Below are 19,027 nucleotides of genomic sequence, written 5' to 3' on the forward strand. Positions count from 1 at the left end.
TGCTGACACTATTGTGAATTTCACTGTACATAACACTAAATTATTCACTCCTTTACATACCATTTACCTTACTAATCATGTTGTAAAAACAGAAGTGATGGGAGAATCCTGAATATACAAGCAGATGGACAAACACTGATCCTAGATCACCGTCTGGCAGTCCCATAAATTTGACTTACACATCACATCCTTTTCTTGACCGTGCTCCTCCATACGAATCTCCTCGCCATGGCTGTCTCACCGTGCTCCCCAGCACTCCCTCTATGCCTGCCTTCTAAAGGTCATCTGTGAGGCAGTCACATACCCACCCCTTGGGTGTGAGATATCTGCAAGAACGGATTTGCTCTAAGCTGCACTTCAGCCTGCTCCCACCTTGCATAACCACCCACCTGGAAACTGCAATGACATTCAAACTGAATCCTCCTCTGTACCATAAAGGCTGCCAGTCCTGATGTATTCTTAGGAGCAATTGAAATATTTAATTTTAAGAGTTTTCTGAAGATCAGCTGACTTTTAAGATCTCAAGACTTGTTTCATAGCATCAGCTTGTTAGAACTGGACAAAATACAGCACCTTCCCCTCTGAGACAAGTTCTGCTTTCCTATCAGATTAACTTCAGCCCTAATACTGTAACTAGTTCCCTGCAAATAGATTTGGCTTCTAAGTGGCTCTGCCTACACTGAGCTAACTGCACAAGAGTGGCTAATGGTTAAAGCAAGGACCTTGGGAGGCTACTGTTTCTTGTTGTATTGGGCTCCTGTTCCCTCTGAATGCCAAAGAGTGACAGATTATCTAAAGTATGTCTACAACTCCACTTCTTTTGTGCCTCTAAAATGTTAATGTTGGTATATACTGAAGGAAAAGGAACAAGAAAAAAAGCTGACTATTAAAGAGAACAGGCTTGTACTCTCTGAGGCATCTATACCTCAGCGGGATTTCATGTACTAAAGCTGATACACACTGGGAAAGCCTTTCTCCGTACAGAAGTGCAGTCCCATTGAGTGACACGAGCTCTTTTCTCTCCAACAAAACAAACCTTGAGATCCTTGCTTGCTTCCCCCTTTTCTAGTCTCTATGTCCTGCTGTGTTTTTATTTTAGAAAAATAGTTTCAGTTCTCCTCAAAGACAGCTTGCTTGAATGTTATGATAAATTTAAACTTGGATTTGCCGGTTTCATTCATTGCATCGTGATGCAAAAGGACCCTGTAATGTGGTACACCTGACATTTCCATTCCTTTGTTTCACGTTTATATATTTAAATAGCAATTCTTCATCTCAAAATTCAGCTGATTTATGGTGATCATCACCAAATCAACTACTGAGAGTAGTATTGGAGAGAGAAGGTAAGGGAGGAGAGAACAAAGCATAATACTCTTTCATTTTTAGAGACAGATTAATTTATCTTCACTGTCCTCAGCAAGTCTAACCATTTCAGCTTCTCTTACCAGTCTTCTCAGGAGGTGATGGGCACCTCCAATATATATTATTTTTTGCAGCTGTGCACACTCAGGACACTGTGCTTATTTCAGACAGATAAACATTTAGACTATGGGCTTTATTTCTAGTACCAAGTGTTTTTCTCTACCTTCTAAACTTGAATTGCAAAGTAACCTAATCTCCTCACTATTAAACAATCACCACTGGGGTACCTTATAACGCTACGTTTTAACAAGGTGGAGGAAATATTTTAAGCTATTACACAGAGATGTGCTTAGGAAGATTTTAACTGAACACTCCCTCAAATCCTTCCACTGAATAAAACAGTCTGAGAAAGATTTAAGCCTTATCACTGTTATCTTTTTCTGTACTGAGAAAGCACTATTGTAAGAGATAATCTTGGAAAGGCCAGAACTTTATTATATGATTATAAAGGTCTTTGCAATTTTCTAGTGTCCATGATAGGGTAGTGAAGTCATGCAATTGAAAACTGTCTGCAGGGCTTTCTGGGTCTCTGACTCTCTACTTCCCATTTTCAGCCAGTGAACTGTACTAACAGAAATTAAGTGAATTAATATTTTCCTAAAACTTAGTTCTACCACAGGAAACTCCTGTAAACATTCCAGAAATTATATTCTCTTGTCAATAAGTGATGGTGGTCTGCCTAATAAGTAACTGTGCAAATTCTGTCAAACTATTTTGTTGGTCAGAAAAACTAGTAACAAAAGGAATAATCCAAAATAATTAAGGGGTTTTTTACTCTTCCATGGGTAGTCCAGAAGTCAACAGCTAGACTAATACTATGACTCTTCCTATGTACTTAAAATGTTTCCACTCAAGAATAGTCCTGCCTTGAGTATCAACTGTGACTATTAAATCTTGAATATCTGAAGTGACGTGAATTTAGAAAGAAAAGAGTGGTTTTCATTTACACCACACTGTAAATGCAAGAAAGAACAGCCAAAATAAAGTAATCCCAGTTCCAATTTTTCAGATGAGAAGACAAAAACAGTGATCCTAACAACCTACCTGACACAGAGGATTAGCGACAAAAGAACAGAGAGTGTGCCTCCAAACTAGGATGTGTGGCAGTGAGGACACACCGTACTCTCAGCTCTCCATCTGCCACACATTGAACACGAGCTGCACCAGAGCAACCATGTGAGACACGCCCATCAGTCCAGCATCCGCCATCCTGCTCCAACTGAGGCCTTGCTGATCAACAGTTGTGCTGAAAAGCAGCTTCAGTCATAGCAAGGAAAGTGCAGGTACCAGAGCCTGATCTTAGGCAAATGCATGCTCCTGTCTTACAGCAGAAGCACATCTGTGCAGACCTTTGTTCTTTTTCTTATGCCCATGCCACTGAATGTGAAGGGTACGCTGGCACACACATCTTTATGTGTTGGACTGAGGAAGGACAAACCAGACACACAACTGTGCTGGCCCTTCAGAGTTAACTCTGATTTGACTCAGGAGCCAGCTCCAAGTCTGAGAACAAAGGTTCCAACAACAGGTTTATCCCTGTTTTTCCAGCATTATCAAGACATGCTTATAAATACATGGGGTGCAACAACCTAGTATGCATTGCACTCAAAAAATGGTTGTGTAAGAAGGAGGCTGCAGTTTATTTGACTTACCAGGAGATGGCGGCTGAATCTTAGGTTGTTTCTTGGTATCTCCAGTGCTGAAGACTTCTGGAGGGGGCTCCTCCCCTCGCTCAATCTTGCACTCGAAGGCAAACAGGTACTGAATGTATTGTTTTTTCAGGGAGCTGGCTGCGCTGCTCGAAGTGCCAACGTTCAAGGTGGTTGCCAGCTCACGCCACTTCTTGTTTTTATTAACCTAGCAAAGTAAACGGTAGAATCATTGGTTTGCAGCAAAGTGTTTTGTTTAAGTCAGGAAACAAAAAAGGAAAAAAAAAAGCACTTAATGTCTTGGTTTACTTTTTTTTATTTTCCTCTTTTAACTAATGCTCATTACTCCCACACGCAGTAATGCACAGACAGCATTTACAGTTATAAAGCCATTAAGGAACCTGCTGATAGCTACATAAAAAGCTTTGCTTGTGGAGTCTTCTGCATGGTGCTTCCTTTAAATGTCTTATGCCCTTCCAGGGCCTATGCTTTTCAGTTAGCAATCCATCTCCAAGCAAATTCCTGCTCACTCTCTCCCTCCCTGACACCCACCCACACCCACCCCACTCTAATTAAAAAGCAGCTTCTAAAATATAATTTAGAAAGCACTAACAGTGTTATTCTGCAATTTGTTTGAACATTGATATGAAAAATAAATTTTTCTCCCAAATAGCCACCAGCTGTCAAACAGTTCAGCTTGTAATTCCTGGTTCAATTCCTTTCACTTTAGTGCATCTTGCAGGGACAGATCAATGATCCTCTGGCTAGATGAGAGGCAGAGTGAAGCCAGGCCCCTTAATTAATTAAGGCAGACTTCAAACACTCACGGCTAGTCCAGCAATACTCTGTATTACAATGCTGACTGCACCACTCCACTGTGAGTCTTGTTTGCAGTGTAAGGCTAAGAATATTGAAAGACTCTGCTCATGAGTTCCTCAAACACAGCTGATCTGTAATAATAGTGAAGTTCATTTGTCATCCTGGGTGATGCCACTGACTCACTCGGCTGTACCACTCATAGCAGCCACTGCTTTTGCTCCAATACCTGATGCCTTTGAGTACATTCAACCATTATGAAATTTCTAGGTATGATCCAGGGAGCAGGGTCAGCAACAATATAAATTTTCTTTAAACATCTGAGAAATCTCATCTTTTGTGGGTAGCAACTCTGATTCCATGATTGTCTGCTACTTGCCCTAAGGCCTGATATTTTAATGACTCCAGCTTAACTTGTATAGATAGAAAGATTATTATTAGCTATACTATTCCTTAGTCTGTGTGCCAGCAAAGAAAACATTTTTTTAAGTTTCTCTCAGTGTTTAATAACACTGTAACTGCTGCCAGTCAGCAAAGATCTTTTGAGGATGGCATTAACAGCAAGCAGGTTGGCATGGCTATGCTAAGTGTTTTCATTTCTCTGGTACATCCTGCAAGAACCCAGGAGTTAAAGGAGACCAGATTTTCATTAACTGCCCTTGTTGAGGCCTGAAATCCAGTTATACAGCTCTTTGTGCCTACTGGCTTACAGCTAAGTGGTGAGTAATGAACACATTGCATAATGCAAACAGAAACGTTCATGCCCAGTATATTGGCATTTAAAGGAAGACTGCTAGCAGCTGGTCTGTTCCTGTTGGGACCCCATCAAGGGCAGCTCCTCAGACAGGGAATATGCACCACTGCTGCACAGCTCCACTCCCTGCCACTCTCCGGGCAGAGATGTGGAGTGCAGCAGCTGGAGCAACAGCTTTTTAGGAGGGTGTCACACAGATGCATTTAAACAAAACTCAGCAAACAAAGCTCTGCACCTCTGAGTAGCTCTAAACAGACAAACATAGAGACCATTCATGTGGGCACACCAGCGAAAACCAGGAGCCCTCATTTTAGGTGTAAATTTTAACCAGTACTAAAGCACATGCATTTGTAACTCAAGCTCTTTCAAAAATCAGTCTAAGTGAACAGCATCTATTCTTTGGCAAAGCATAATGTCTGTCACTGAAAATCAACACTGAATGTCCCAAAATAAAATAAATTTCCATAATAAGCAAACAAGAATAACTCTCTAGAATATCCCATCTGCCCCCCATCTTGCTCAATTTCTGATGCTAAGAGTCACACTGTGGGCACAATCATGCTGTACCAGGCAGAGCAGCTGCATGATACGATTTACCTGTAATAAAGCTTCTGAGCTAAAAGTAATCAAATCCGTATGATGCTGAGGGGCATGAGCTGATCACGAAGAATGTCAGCATACATCTCTTACCAATATACAGCATTTAACAACTGGCAGAATGAACTATGTTAGGTTTCTCTGACTTCCTTTAATAATAAAAATAACTAAAATCCCTGGATTTGAAGGGCCAATGATCTAATTCATTATTCAAATCCTGTGTTGTGAGGTGCAATATTAAAATTAGCTTTGAAATGGGTACTAATTGATGTTGGACATTCCCTTCTTGAACTAACCATATACATTATGAAAATATGTTCTTTTTTGGAGACTCTAATTTGTTTGCCATATTTTTGAGTTCAGATTTTGTAATTAGTGGAGAATTGTATGTTTTAATATTACATTTTATATAATATTACACATGCGTACTTATCTACATGTTAGCTATGTTTAAGACCTCATTTTGCAAGGCACTGAAAAGATGTTTTCATAAACACAGAACTTATGGATCCCTGAACTTCACAAGAGTGTCTAGTGTCTAGCCAGTGGTCCCCTAGATGCAAGAGATGCTTTGTACAAGCATCAGGCAAGGACAGGTGTCAAATGCCAAATCTAAGACTGCGAGTACTGACTGTTTTCTCCTGCTTTCCCTTTAGATGCTAAACAGTGAAACATCTCATTTTGCTCTGTGGTGAACAACCCTACAGAACTCATGAATATTTTTCCAACATCCCTTTGCAAAACTTCAAATTAACTAGTGAGAACACAAATGAAAGCTTCTGTCTCCCATCTGTGACTTTTTTATTCTCAGCTCTTCCTGCTTTCATTTTTCTTCAACTCATTTAGGTAATTCACCTTTTCCTTGTAATCATTATGTTAGCAAGGCAACCCAAAATATCCTGTAAGCATTTTCCAAACAGAGCACAGTCTGTGTCTAAGAAACACATATACCATATAGAGACACTCAGAATTAAAGGTTTGGGATGAAGGATGTTTTATGAATATGTTCTCTGGGGAGATGAACTGAATTGTCCTACAGGCTGCATCTCTATGTAGGAAAAATGGACTTAAACATTTCTTTTTCATTTTAGTTCTATCATCTGCTTCTTACTCGTAATTTTGATCCTGTGGCCTTTTCCTATTTTCTTCTCTCAACAGCATTACTAGATTCCCCTGAAAAGGCAACAATTTCATCTCTCTACAGTGATGGTCAATCTTGATTCAAACTTTAAAGTTTTACGGCCATTATGCAGCCCAAAATGAACTCCAGACAGCTATCAAAGCATGAAACCATTTTCTTCAGCAATATTGTCTGGGATGAAAACCTAATGATGTATCCAGCAGGAATACTCTAGAAAAAAGAATATTGACTTTTTGAAGGTTCACTTTTAACCAGTTCTTCTCACCTGTGCTAAACCTCCAATCTCCTTGACACAGACATAGAGCCTGAAGAGGTCCAAGGGCTTCTTGCCCACAGCTGGCAGGCTGGCCACAGGCGTGCCCCTCTCCTCCATGAACGTCAGGTACCGGTCCACCCACAGCTTGCGCTCCGGCTCATTTCCCAGCTCATAGACTTTAGTGATCTTCTCTCCAGTTGTGGTAGAGGAACTTGATTTCTAAATTGCAAGAAGAAAAGAAAGAGTTGGGGGAAGGGTGGGAGGGGAAGGGAAAAGAAAGTAAGAAACTCACAACATTGAAAAAGAGAAGATGTCCAACAAACTAAAGCTATCACACAACAGTCAGGAATGAAGGCTACTAGTTCAGGCACAAACAGTACATTCTGTCCATATACAGAAAAGTCAGCTTTATAAATAAAGGGCCCAAACTCCCCATTCTCGTATTTCTTTTACTGATTTGAACTTTGGATCCCAGAAGGCAAGTTTCTGATGTTGCCTCAAGTCATTTTAAGAAGAGGTAGCTCTCACAGAGTGCTTCTCGTGCACTTATCTTAAAGTGCTTTGCAAGCAACTATTTCGGTAAAATTAGAAACAAGTTTGTCCCACACAAGTTTAGAAACTCCTAAAACCGAACCAATCCTCTCCTCTTTGCCCTCAAAGATGGGCTAGAAAACTTGAAAGTGATCCTCCAGAGCAGGAATTGTACAAAAATAGCCTAAAGTGTGAATAATGGCAAACTAGTACATGGAGAAGTAGTCCTCTCTTTGGATTCATAAATGGTTATGCTTTATTACCATTTCACACCACTGGTGGCCAAAAAGCAAGATGAGCAAGAGTGCCTGCAGTACAAGGAGATTGGTGGCAATACTCTTTGTGAACTGCCAATTAGCTGCCTGATCCAATAAGGTTTTTAAGTAGCAACTACTCTTCTTCCTTGCTGGAGTACAGATGATATCCATCTCTGTTCTCCTACCTTGCAAAGGGAATGTATGTTACAACCTGGGAAAAACCAGGGACAGACAGCAATCAGAGCTGAGACACCACCAGCAAAAGCAGAAGAGGTGGCAAGAGCAGAATTCCATCTCTGTGGCAAAAAGGCAGGATTGAACCCGCTTTTTCTCTTTTTTCCCTTTTTTTTTTTTTTCTCCTTAATGTAGCGACAGCAGAAAGCACTGAGGCTGCTACACAAACTATAAATTCTCACCCTATCTTTTCTGTGCAATCTAACCCTGTGAGCTGGGCTCTGTGCCATGTGTGGACAGACCCTGTCACAGCCCCTACCCAAGCTCAGCTCTGACAGCAGAAGGGCTGCTGCTACAGCAGGACAACCCTCCCACTTGCAGAAAGTGAACTGATTTGCTCAGCAGTGGAAGATGGGAGTGGTTCAGAATTAAACACAAGGGAAAAAGACTGACATAAAGCTTTGGGAAAGGAGCCAAATATGTGAAGGGAAACATATCCTTTATGTCTGTATAGTAAAAGCCTAAACTTTGTTGTTGATTGCAGTAGACACTTCTTAAAACTCATCTAGTCAATCACTCTTTCCCTCTTTTGCCTTTTCCTCACTTTGAACTGAAGACAGACTATTGTCAAGTAAACAGAAACTCATTCCTAGCTGAACATCTCTAAAAAAGATCCTCACTGTACCTCACAGATGCTACAGAACCACTCACTTTGTCCATGTCCCCACACAGTGGTGAGGCCTGGCACTCAACACCATGAAAGAGGGATACAGCAGAGTAGAACCCCACTGCCAATGATTTCAAGAGCATTGCCACCATTCATCTTGCATGTTAGCCTGGAAAATATGACAGGAAAATATCTCCTTCCAGCTATCAGCTGCAACTTGGCAAAACTGGAAAAGAGTCAGGGGAAAAGAAACATGAAGCCAAGGGGGGTGACCTAGCAGTTCCATGAGCCATTGCTGTTCTTTCCAGTGAATGGATATTAATTTTAATGAAATAAATAGCCTCCTTTAAAGTCTTCTGCCTTGCTGACACTGTAACTTCTTCACAGCAATCCTTCCTACAGACATATATGATTACATTTCTTAGCAATGAGGTGCATGCCTGAATTTACTTCAGCCAGATTCAGTTGTGTTACAACTCCTACTGAAGTGAGAGTCAGGGCTAAATTTGTTTTATTAATACTAAGTGGCTGGCAGGAAATACACTGACATGAATCCTGCAGATTATGCAAAGAAAGCACAAACTGATTCTGTAATAGCAACCAATTTACTGAAAGCATCACTTGCTATATATCTGGGTACTCAAGAAAATCAGTTTAACTCCTAGCAACAAATATACTTTGTCAAAGTTTGGGAGGGTTTTTTTGGGTGGGTGGAAAGGGGGAAGTAGGGAAGTCATGTTGCTACTAATTTGATGTTGTGGTGAGCACCAGATACATGATCACACAGGCTTGAACAGCTGAATGAACTGGAACTACTCCACTACCTTCTGCAGTAAGTACCAAGTTAACTCTACTGCTCACCTGCATCAGTTTTAATTGACAATTAAGATGCCCCAGAACTCTACAAAAGTGAAGGTGGGAAATTCCAGCTTTTACGCAGAAAATTTTCGATGTGCTCATATTCTAACATATGAGGCAACAAAACAGTTTCTATTTCACTTTTATGGTGAACCATGATTAAGAAAGTTCAGATTTACCAGTTTTAGAGTTTCATTTTTATTTGTTAAGATTCACTTTTTCAAATCAGAATCAGAGCAGAAGGGAAACAGTTAAGAATTTTTCTTTCTGCATTTTTTCTACTATACATCTCAAATGATGCTGCTTTTCAGCAGTGTGGCAGCAAGCTCTAAAATGACAGTATAATCTGAAAACTTTTCACAGCTTACAGAAGGTAAGAAGTGTTTCTTACTGTGTGAGCTTTCAGGTTGTCATGCTTTGTAAAATGGGTGCAATTTTCTTCTAAAATGAAATGTTAACTTTAGAAGAATGCACTGGAGGGAAGAATGCTATTCCTCAAGAGTAAAGATCTTTTTCTTTTCTCTATTTTTATAAAAGTAAATGGATAAAAATGAGAGATGTGTGCAAGCTAGTCTATACACAAACAAACTTGAGTTTCACATGGGCAGGTTCAGCTGGAAGCCTAAATTTACCTATAAATATTAAATATTAACCCTTATAAAGCAAGGGTTTATAAAAGAAAGATCCCATTTTAAACTAAAATGAGCACATCCCAGGCAATGCTGGAAGAATACAGATCACAACCTTTCCTTCTGTTAAGTATGTTGATAATTTTGGTGACAGAAGAACGCTAGCGCAGGCCTATGGCACATAAATTTACTGATTTGGTTATATCCTACTCTGCCTGCAATCACCAGCACTCTTCCACATGATCCACTGGCAGTGTTTGAATGGGTGATTAAAAAACACCAATGTATGTGGATACCAAAGCCAATTCCCATACTGAATCTGTCGAAACCCATACTTTCTTTCCAATACACCTACCCGCTATTAAAACTGTATTATATGCAGACCCTCATATGGTGAGTCTGCAGAATCCTTCAGAGCAACACAAATTTATGTAGGAGTTATTTTCACATGAAAGGCAGTGGGTAGTTGCTTCTCTACATATCTTTAAGGATCTATATTTATACAATTACCTACTGTTCACTTCCCTGACTTCAGTGAAGAGTTTGCCAATATTACACGTGTTATACAGATCTCTTTTACTACAGAACAGAGTGTGTATACACAGGCAGCTAAAACTGCCAAACTCCAATCCCTGGCAGAGGCTTGTAGAGGACACATTCCTTTGTCAGTATTTTCTCCTGAAGGACTCTGGAGACCCCTCCCAACTAGCACCAGGGAGGTGTAGTACTGTTCAGGTGCATTCACTGTCATGTTCCTGGGTACCTATGGACAGTTAACAGCATTTTATGGGGTTTTTGTAACCTACTGTTTTACTCATGTTGCAGTGACCCTGCAGAGTTTAGACCCTCACTTGAAATGCCTCTTTTAAAGAATTTTAGAACTATCTCACCACTGTCAGGGATGCACATTATATGCAAAACTGGCAGAGCAGAAATGTCCTTTTTGACATACCCAAGGAAGCCTCAAAACCTAACATTCATCAGCTCTTTCTCCCCATTTTCTCGTGCCTCACTTCCACATAAAACAGCTGAAAGAGAGGATCCACTTAGTAGGATCACAGGGATACCCTGAAGTGAATCAGAGACCATTCACCCCTGCTTTTATTCTCTACTGGAATGGACAAGTTGTAGCACATGAAACAGCTTTGGGATTTAATGAAGCAATTCAGGCTGTTTTCAAGTGTAACGAAATGCCTGCAATCAATCATTCCAGTCTATGTCAGGCTGCTCATGAAGTCGATGAAGTTATCCAATCCACTGGCCTTCATAGGTAAAAAGGGATCAGCTCATTTGCAGCACTTATTTTTCTATCATTCCAAAACTCTGTATTTATCCGTGTCTAACTGAAGCTTTTGGAGAGAAGGACATTCAGAAGAAATTGAAAGCACAAACTTTCATTTATTTTTTCCAGTGTTATACTCTGTCAATAATCTATACTTTATTTACACAAAAAAATCTCCACATCTGTTCACGATGACTCTAGGATTTCCTATGCAGTTTATGCAATGAGCTCAGGAATACATTCTTGTTTGGTTGTAGAGGAAGCATTTGATGTGTTAGACAGCCCGTGCAATTACTCTCCTGCTTTCCTCCAGAAAACTGCCCAAACAAGCAATACCCCAAACATCACTACAAAGAAAACTAACAGAATTTTTGGTGTCACCCTTTCACAAATGTTTTTAAGAAAAAGATGAGACCTTGTGGGAACAAATAACATCAGCTGCCTTCTGAGACTCAAAGTTGTTGTCAAATCAACATCCAAAGATATAAGTGGTGCATTTCATGCCATGCTGCCCCCTTGCTCAGGGGTTCTGTAAATGTCTGGGTTTTGGATGGTTAGATCTCTTCCCCTTTGACTGGCCTTCCTCTGTTTGCCCTAAGACATACTCTTTAACATATCACTTTATAAAAATTGTTACCAAAGAATTATTGCTAGTTTAAGTGCACTTTAACACTGGGGAAAACCCCTTTTATATCCTGCACAAGAATATGTTACATTCTTTTTCTACAGAGAAATTACGATCATTTCTACTTTTGAAAGAGAGGAACAACATATATATTCCTAATTATTAAAAAACAAAACAAAACAAAGCAAAAATGACCAGATGGATATTTGCTCCCCATAGACCATATCATCTTAGGTCTGCATTTCCCTTTTCTATATTTGTATGTAGATTTTCTACCTGTGTGCATATATATAGATAGAAGGATAGATAATGAAATTTGATTTTAGCACCACACATCTCTCTCAGGTTCTTCTTTACAACCTGTATGAGACTGATTAAACATTACTCATCTAAAAAATAGTTTTCTAAAAATGTACATGCACCAGGATCTTTTTTCAGCTCACAGTCTGGGTTATTTCAAAATAACCAAATGAAGCAAATTAGAAACAATTTTGGTTTAGACTGTGCCTTGACAGCCTAAGGGCTGTATTTTCAAATACACAATTCAAAATTAAAAATGTTTCATAAATATAAATGGCAACTTTTTTGTGGTGCTGAGTCTATAATTTAACTTTTGATGGTATTAGTTTCAATAGGGGAGAAGATTTCTCATTTTGTTTTGTTTTTGTTTTTTTTTTCTCCTTTGTTCTTTTTTTCCCTAAATAATCGTAGTAAAGACAAGTGCAGCAACCAGAGTGAAGTCAGTTGTGTGAAGGAGTTTGGGCCCAGGAACAGAAACGGAATTGTTCTTAACAACACAGTTTGCATGCTTGGAAGCTGATGCATTACAGGAAGGATGTTTTCTTCACAACAACTGCTGTTTTACCAGACAGCACACTTGCATGATGCACACAATTTTACTCTTTCTTATTTCAAAGTACTGTTGGGACAAATTTTGCCCTTGGATAAGCATGCTCAGGCCCCACTGAAGCCAGGCAGTGGAACTTACAGTCATGTGTCCGAGAGCAGAATTTGTACCCAGTGTTATAAAGAAAGAAAACTGTTTAGTGGATAAATAATAAAGAAAAATAATTTACAAAACAAACAAGCAAGCATTAAAATATAATTAATTACAAAAAATAAACAAAAACCAAAATAACCAGAGCCACTTACAGGGCTTGATGGAGTCTTTGGCCAGCCTGGGCTGCTAATGCTATCACTTTCATCTCCATGAAATGAGGAGATGCTAGCAGAGCTTGGGGACATTGGGGAAGGGACTGGCAGGTTGCCTGGGGTTGGGGGCTGAGAAATACCCTGAGAGCTGTAGCTATCCTGTGGTAGAGGAATACAAAAAAAAAAATATGACAAAGGCAGGGCAAACTTTATTAAAAACAAAAAAATATACATCCAGTTTAACAGACTGACCAATTTTTATATATAAAATATATATAAACAGAGAGACATATACAGAAAACACACACATATATAAATATATTTATATATATATATATAAAAGGTATTAAAACAACATTGTTAATTAGTATAATTTGGAAAGTTTGCTGGATGCTTGGCTAAAGTCACTAAGCCACCATGCTTACTTCAAGCTCACATGAAATGCTAAGCATGGGTTTCCCGTTATGAAAGAAAGAAACAAAAACAAGCCGTTCGCCTTATTTAATCAAATAAGGCAGGAAAGCAAAATATTAAAGTATGTTGCTGCTGCGGCCAAAACAGGAAGCTATGACTGAAGGCAGAGAAAAATGGCTGCAAGGACTGAAACCAGGCAAGACCCTTCTTTCCCACCCACCTGGCACAGCCAAATGCCCACGCAACTTTTGGCTTGGGATGCTTTGCCCCCGCAAGTTAAAATGCCGTAAGAACTAGTAACTTTCAGATCCACAGAATGAAGAAAATAAAAGAAAATAATAAAAAAAAAAAAGAAACTAAAAGAAACAAATAGATTGCACGTGAATGGAAAGGCATGCAGGAAAGAACAGAAGTGGGTAGGCCAAAACCAGGAGATGAAGGACAACACAGCAGACTTCTGCGGGCAGAACCAACACCACGTGCGGAAGGTGGTAAATACCTTTGACTTGCTCTCAGGCTGGGGGGCTCCTTCTTCTTTGCCATCTGCTTTGAGAGGAAGGGGAAGTTTGGACTCACCAGGTGTCATCATATCTGCAAGACCCATAGGTGCTAATCGAAAACAGGAGAAACAGTTAAGCATGACTATGTTTGGCTCTGTAGGAAAAAAAACGCCTCCTGCTGCATGGTTGTGGTGCCACGGGAAGGAGAGGTTTTCCCACGTCTGTCCTGTTACTCTAGCATCCAGAAACCTGGAAACCTCTTCAGTTCAAGTGAGAAGAAAAAGGACAACGAACAAGTAGAGAATACAAGCACCATGCAACAACAACCATCACTTAACAGAGTAGAATTCATTCTTCATGCTGCTCGTGCTTTTCAACTGTCTCTGCATTTGACCACAACATTTTAACAAAATAAGTCTGTTTTAATTACTGCACTCTCCCTTTAGCAATAGACAAACGTAAATGAAAACAATGCACATTCTCCTTGCCATGTTGAATCCAAGAAAAAACCTGAATTTTCCAATTACATCTGTATTAAGGCTGGTGTCCAGCAGATAATTCCTGCCCCTACCGACTTCAATATGAATGGCTCAGCCACTGTGAGCCTTAACTACAGAATTACAAGCTGTAAACCGTGCTCTGTTGGAGAACCAGCACTCAGCTTCTTCCTCCTGCCAAAACGAGGTGGGACTATAACGAACACATAAATGTCTTTCTCTGATAATGGCATGCAGTTGCTTCCCAGGGGTGCAAGGAGTTTAAGGGTTTTTTTTAATTTAAAGATGCAAGTGCCAAGTATAGTATTACTGCTGCAGAGCTGCTGGGTTCCTGGTTCCTGGATTTCTAGAAAGATGCAAGAAGAAATATTCAGACAAATAGACAGAAAATATCGGGCAGAGCAGATGCTAGGAGGTGCCACAACACTGAATCAATGCAAATAACCAGAAAACAGCAGCAAGACACCAGGTGATTCTTTGCCTGCTGAAAACCATGTGCACAGCATTTGTGAAAGACTGGATAACCTTTCCTTTCTCTCTTTTTAATCCCCCTCATGCCCTTCTTTCAAAGGACATGAGGTAAGAAAAATACAGAATAGCCTAAAAGACAATAAAAAAGAAAAAATACATATCCCACATGTAAACATGCAAGAATCAGTAAAGCATCCCTGTCTTTACCAGAGTAGTGTGGCTCTCACAAAATGACAGTGCTGGCTTGCACCAGGCAGCAGGCACACTGCACAGCAAGCCAAAGATAGGAGGGGGAAAAGAAGCTTTAAAAATACTTCACAGATTGCCCACTACAAAATGATTATTGCACATATTCATGTATTACTATGTTTTAGAAAATAATTAGTTTTAATTACAGCAGTGAGAGCATGAGCAGGACTCTAGCGAATACGCTGGCAAGCTTTGCAGTGCTAATTTGCTAATATCTTTAGCATCACTGCAGGTTGAGACTCTGGCTCTGCCAAAAAAACCTACCCAGCCATGTGCCATGTGAGTTTACAACTGTATGCTCAATATTCAGCTTTGAACTGCCCGTGTTTTTCATGGGCACATTTTCTTGTTTTTTCAAAGCACATTTAAAGCCCAATCAAGCCCTTAAAGTCATCACAACACATAAATCATAATTGAGATTAAAAAAAAATAATAATACTTGCAATACTTCAGACTTCAAGAATTGGAACAAAAAGCCTTTTACAAGTGATGCAGCTGCACAGAAAAATCTATTTGGATCAGCTAAAAATGCTGTTATTTTTATGTATGTGTGTGAAATCTCAACAAAACAGCCAGTCAACATGCTACTGGGAAGTCAGCATCCACTAAGCATTTGATTTGTGTGCATTTTGCCCTTATATTCTGCTTGAGGAGCTGGGGCAGCTTGTGACCATTCTCAAGTGAAGGATAGCAGCCTAACATGTTCTAGTTTTGAATTTGCATTTTAAAAAATGGTTATTTTTCTTTCAGAAATTTAAAAAAATACATGTACAAAATAGTCAAATATATGCCACAGTGTGGTTTCAAACTGGGATGCAGAACTGTTATACAAAATTCATTTTAACAGTTAACACATTTCATGCTGTGAAAGTGCTACAAAAGAAGTCTTGGGTTTTAGCTTTGAAGCAAGCAAAGCTGACCCTTCCCCTGTAAAGCAATTTTAGAGAGGTCAAACAAAGCAAAGTTAATGATAACGCTTCTTCACCAGAATTCTGCATAGCTAAGTCCTCTGCTGGTATCTCACTTTTATCTAGTTGGCACATCATACTTCTCTTACAAAGAATTTAAAAATTGTGTCCACTTCTGGTAGCCCTGTTTCCATTAGAACTCCCTTATGGAATCTCTGTTTCGGAGGGGTTTAAGTTAACACCTCATATAAAGGGCTACTAACTCCAGTCTGCAGATTACAGCACACATTCTGACTCCATTACTCATGCTTAGAAATGTAAAAATACAGGCTCATTTTGGCTTTTGACTATTTCTTGTTGGGATATACAAATGTAACTATGAGGAATTGGACACAATTATGAAACAAATAATAAAATTACCCAAATTCTGTTTCACTTTCTGTTCTAAATTATTTAGCTCATCTACATTCTTTCTTTGTACCTCTAAGAGAAGAACTGCAAGCATTTTACTGCAAAATGCAAGGTTGTCTATTTTCCCTATAGCTTTTACCCAAGATGTTTCCACAGCTAATTTTCTATCTGCTGTTGAAATGCTGTTTCGTAACTTCTTGCAAACACGCTCTCCAGCGATTTGTGAGAAGACATTCTTGCACTTTTTTTAGCTAAGCGGTACAGCGAGAACATTGTTTTGACCCTTTCTGAGCAGTGAAATACTGTTATTGTCACGAAACTGCTAAAATAAGACACAGTCTCTTTCTACACAGGTACTAATAATTCTGCCTGTGAAGTGCAGACCAAAGGAGAAAACATTGCAGAGAGGAGGATAACAAGGAAATCTTGACTCAAGAAGTGTTGTGGCGTACTGTGAATAGGTTTCAAGTACTAGCCTCTGGCTTATAAGAATTTAAGAGCTAGAATGATTTCAAAAAGCAAGTATAGGTCAAGGTCCTGAATTAGCTATTCCACACTGAATTTAACGTACTCAAAGGCAGATATTGACATGAGTAAAACTGCAGCAAAGAATTCTTTTTTGCTAAAGGCTGCTCTACCAGTCCCAGAAGATGATGAAATACTGTAGAAGCAGCAATATACAAACATTGTTTTTCTCTTTATTGCTAGTGTGATAACAAATCATGCTCTACAAAACAGAATACTCCCTCCTCTCTCCCTTGTAATACATTCCTCTCTCCCTTCCAACCCTAGCACTCTCCCTCTGTGAAAAAAAAGAAGCAAAAGCAAAAGCAGTGAATTAGTGACTGTGGAGCTGATGAGAGGATCCCCACTGCTTTGATGCCCACTGGAAAAACAGAAGAGGGACAACAGCACTGCCCAGTGTCCTGCCATGAATGATTCTCCAGCTCTGGGCACAAGTGCAGCCAAAGGTGGTTGGGGATCTTATCTGAAAAAAGTGAGGGAGCCACCAGGGATCTCAGTGCCACACTGCCTTTCTGCTGACAAGTGTTGTCCAAGGAATGACAAGTACAAGCAGTTTGGGATGTGGGCATTTCTATGCCAGGTGCTGCCTTGATTTACAGTCACACAGTCATCACTTGTTTGGAGTATAGGTGACATAGGGATATTTCAGCTGTTACCACCTACTGACAACCTCCAGAAAGTTTGTCTAAATGTGCATTAATAGCTTCTACAAAGAAATGAATTACAGTGAAAAAACCCCTGAAATAAATTGAGATATCCATTTTTCAGAAAAATGCAACAGAAAAATCCAAATAAAGATTCTAAAAAATATTTCACCTGCATAAACATAATTGCTTTTCCTGTTAGAGGTTCATCCAAATAAACACCAAATCAAACATATAGCATATGTATGATTTTTAGTATTAGAGTGTCCCATTAATTCCCTTAGTGCAAATAATTTTTCCTAGAATTTCACATTTTATGTAAAGTATTATGATGTTGAAAGTTAAGTGGGAGTAACAATAGCCTGAAAAAGAAAGGTTTCAGTAAGACAGAGGTAAAGTATCCTTAAGCAGTAAGGGAATTAATGACCTTTTACTGGTTTGTTCATCTCCAGAGACAGCAAAGATTCTGAATGCCAGTTTCTATGCAAGAACAATGTGGAAACCTGAGAGATATAAACTTCATATTGCTTCTTTTTAAAGATAATTTTCACTAGAATTAACAAAGCTCACAGCATGAGCTACACTGGGGGCTGTAAATTTCCTGTTTATTATATGCATTTTTAAATTTGAAAAATAGGGGGGAAAAAGTCTAAAATATATATATGGGTAATGTGAATTCATACAATAAAAGGACAGCAGCAGTTTTACAATTTTTCTGAATGGCAGTTTGTTCCATAATTGTGAAGGGATTCTGACACCTTTTTCCTGAAGCTTTTGTTATTGTTATGGACGGAATACTCTATTAGAAGAATCTGTCTTCTTTGATCTTGTAATTTCTGTGTTCCTAAACCACTCTGCATCAGCAGAAGCTGGTGATCTGCTGTTTGATCCACAGTCACTGCTGGAGTATCAGGATGCAAAACTGCAGCATGACTTTCCTTTCAATTGTGACATTAATTAAAAAAACCTGAAGACAAAAGGATTAACTGGTAATGAGGAGGTATAAACACTACTAAAAATGAGTGACAAAACCAGTGTTAGACATAGCCGTGCTGAAGCTCCAACACCATATGAAAATAATTATCAGTTATCAGCAATCTTCTCCTATTTTACAGTAAAACCTGAAAGTGCATTTTATTGAAATAAAGGACCTGCCTTCCTCCCTCACAACAGGCAACAAAACTGCCCCCTTCAAAACCCAGACAATGAAGAAACTAACTTCACCTTATTGCTCCCCTTGGGTTTTCACTGGCCTCTACCTGAGACCACAGCTGTTGATGCTCAGTGTATGTGCGAGTTAACCAATGCCTTCACTCCAGCAGAAGCCACTCAGCTGCACTTGGTTTTGGCCCTCCACAATGACTGAACCCTGATTTATCTGATAGATGTGTGATTTTATGGGGCAGGGAGGAAGAGGAAGCTAAGGAGCCACATAGCTGAATTGGTCTTCCTGCCACAGAAAATCCTGTTTTCAAGCTCCTAAAAAGGTATCACCTATAGGTTCTCCACCTCATCAAATCCAGGGCCAGAGCTGTCCTTAAAGTGCACCACCAGCTCAAGAAATTATAATTAAAAGTACTGTTATTTACACTTGTCTT

The 19,027-nt window shown here is 39.4% G+C and overlaps 1 protein-coding gene across 4 annotated transcripts in view; it reads right to left on the reverse strand.

Annotated features, from left to right (window-relative positions):
* The window catches only part of ARID1B (AT-rich interaction domain 1B), a 324,781-nt gene that overhangs the window by 20,400 nt on the left and 285,354 nt on the right, over positions 1–19,027 (reverse strand). For all 4 annotated transcript variants that reach the window (XM_071434924.1, XM_071434914.1, XM_071434939.1 and 1 more), the window contains 4 exons: positions 13,724–13,833; positions 12,811–12,969; positions 6,645–6,854; positions 3,075–3,279 (listed from right to left, as the gene is read on the reverse strand). In XM_071434924.1, the coding sequence (XP_071291025.1) occupies positions 3,075–3,279; positions 6,645–6,854; positions 12,811–12,969; positions 13,724–13,833 (684 nt within the window). The remainder of the gene's footprint in view (positions 1–3,074; positions 3,280–6,644; positions 6,855–12,810; positions 12,970–13,723; positions 13,834–19,027) is intronic.

Source organism: Agelaius tricolor, unplaced genomic scaffold (assembly GCF_023055355.1).
Source record: "Agelaius tricolor isolate 1412-34295 unplaced genomic scaffold, bAgeTri1.0.p SCAF_1, whole genome shotgun sequence".
NCBI classification, from domain to species: Eukaryota; Metazoa; Chordata; class Aves; order Passeriformes; family Icteridae; genus Agelaius; species Agelaius tricolor.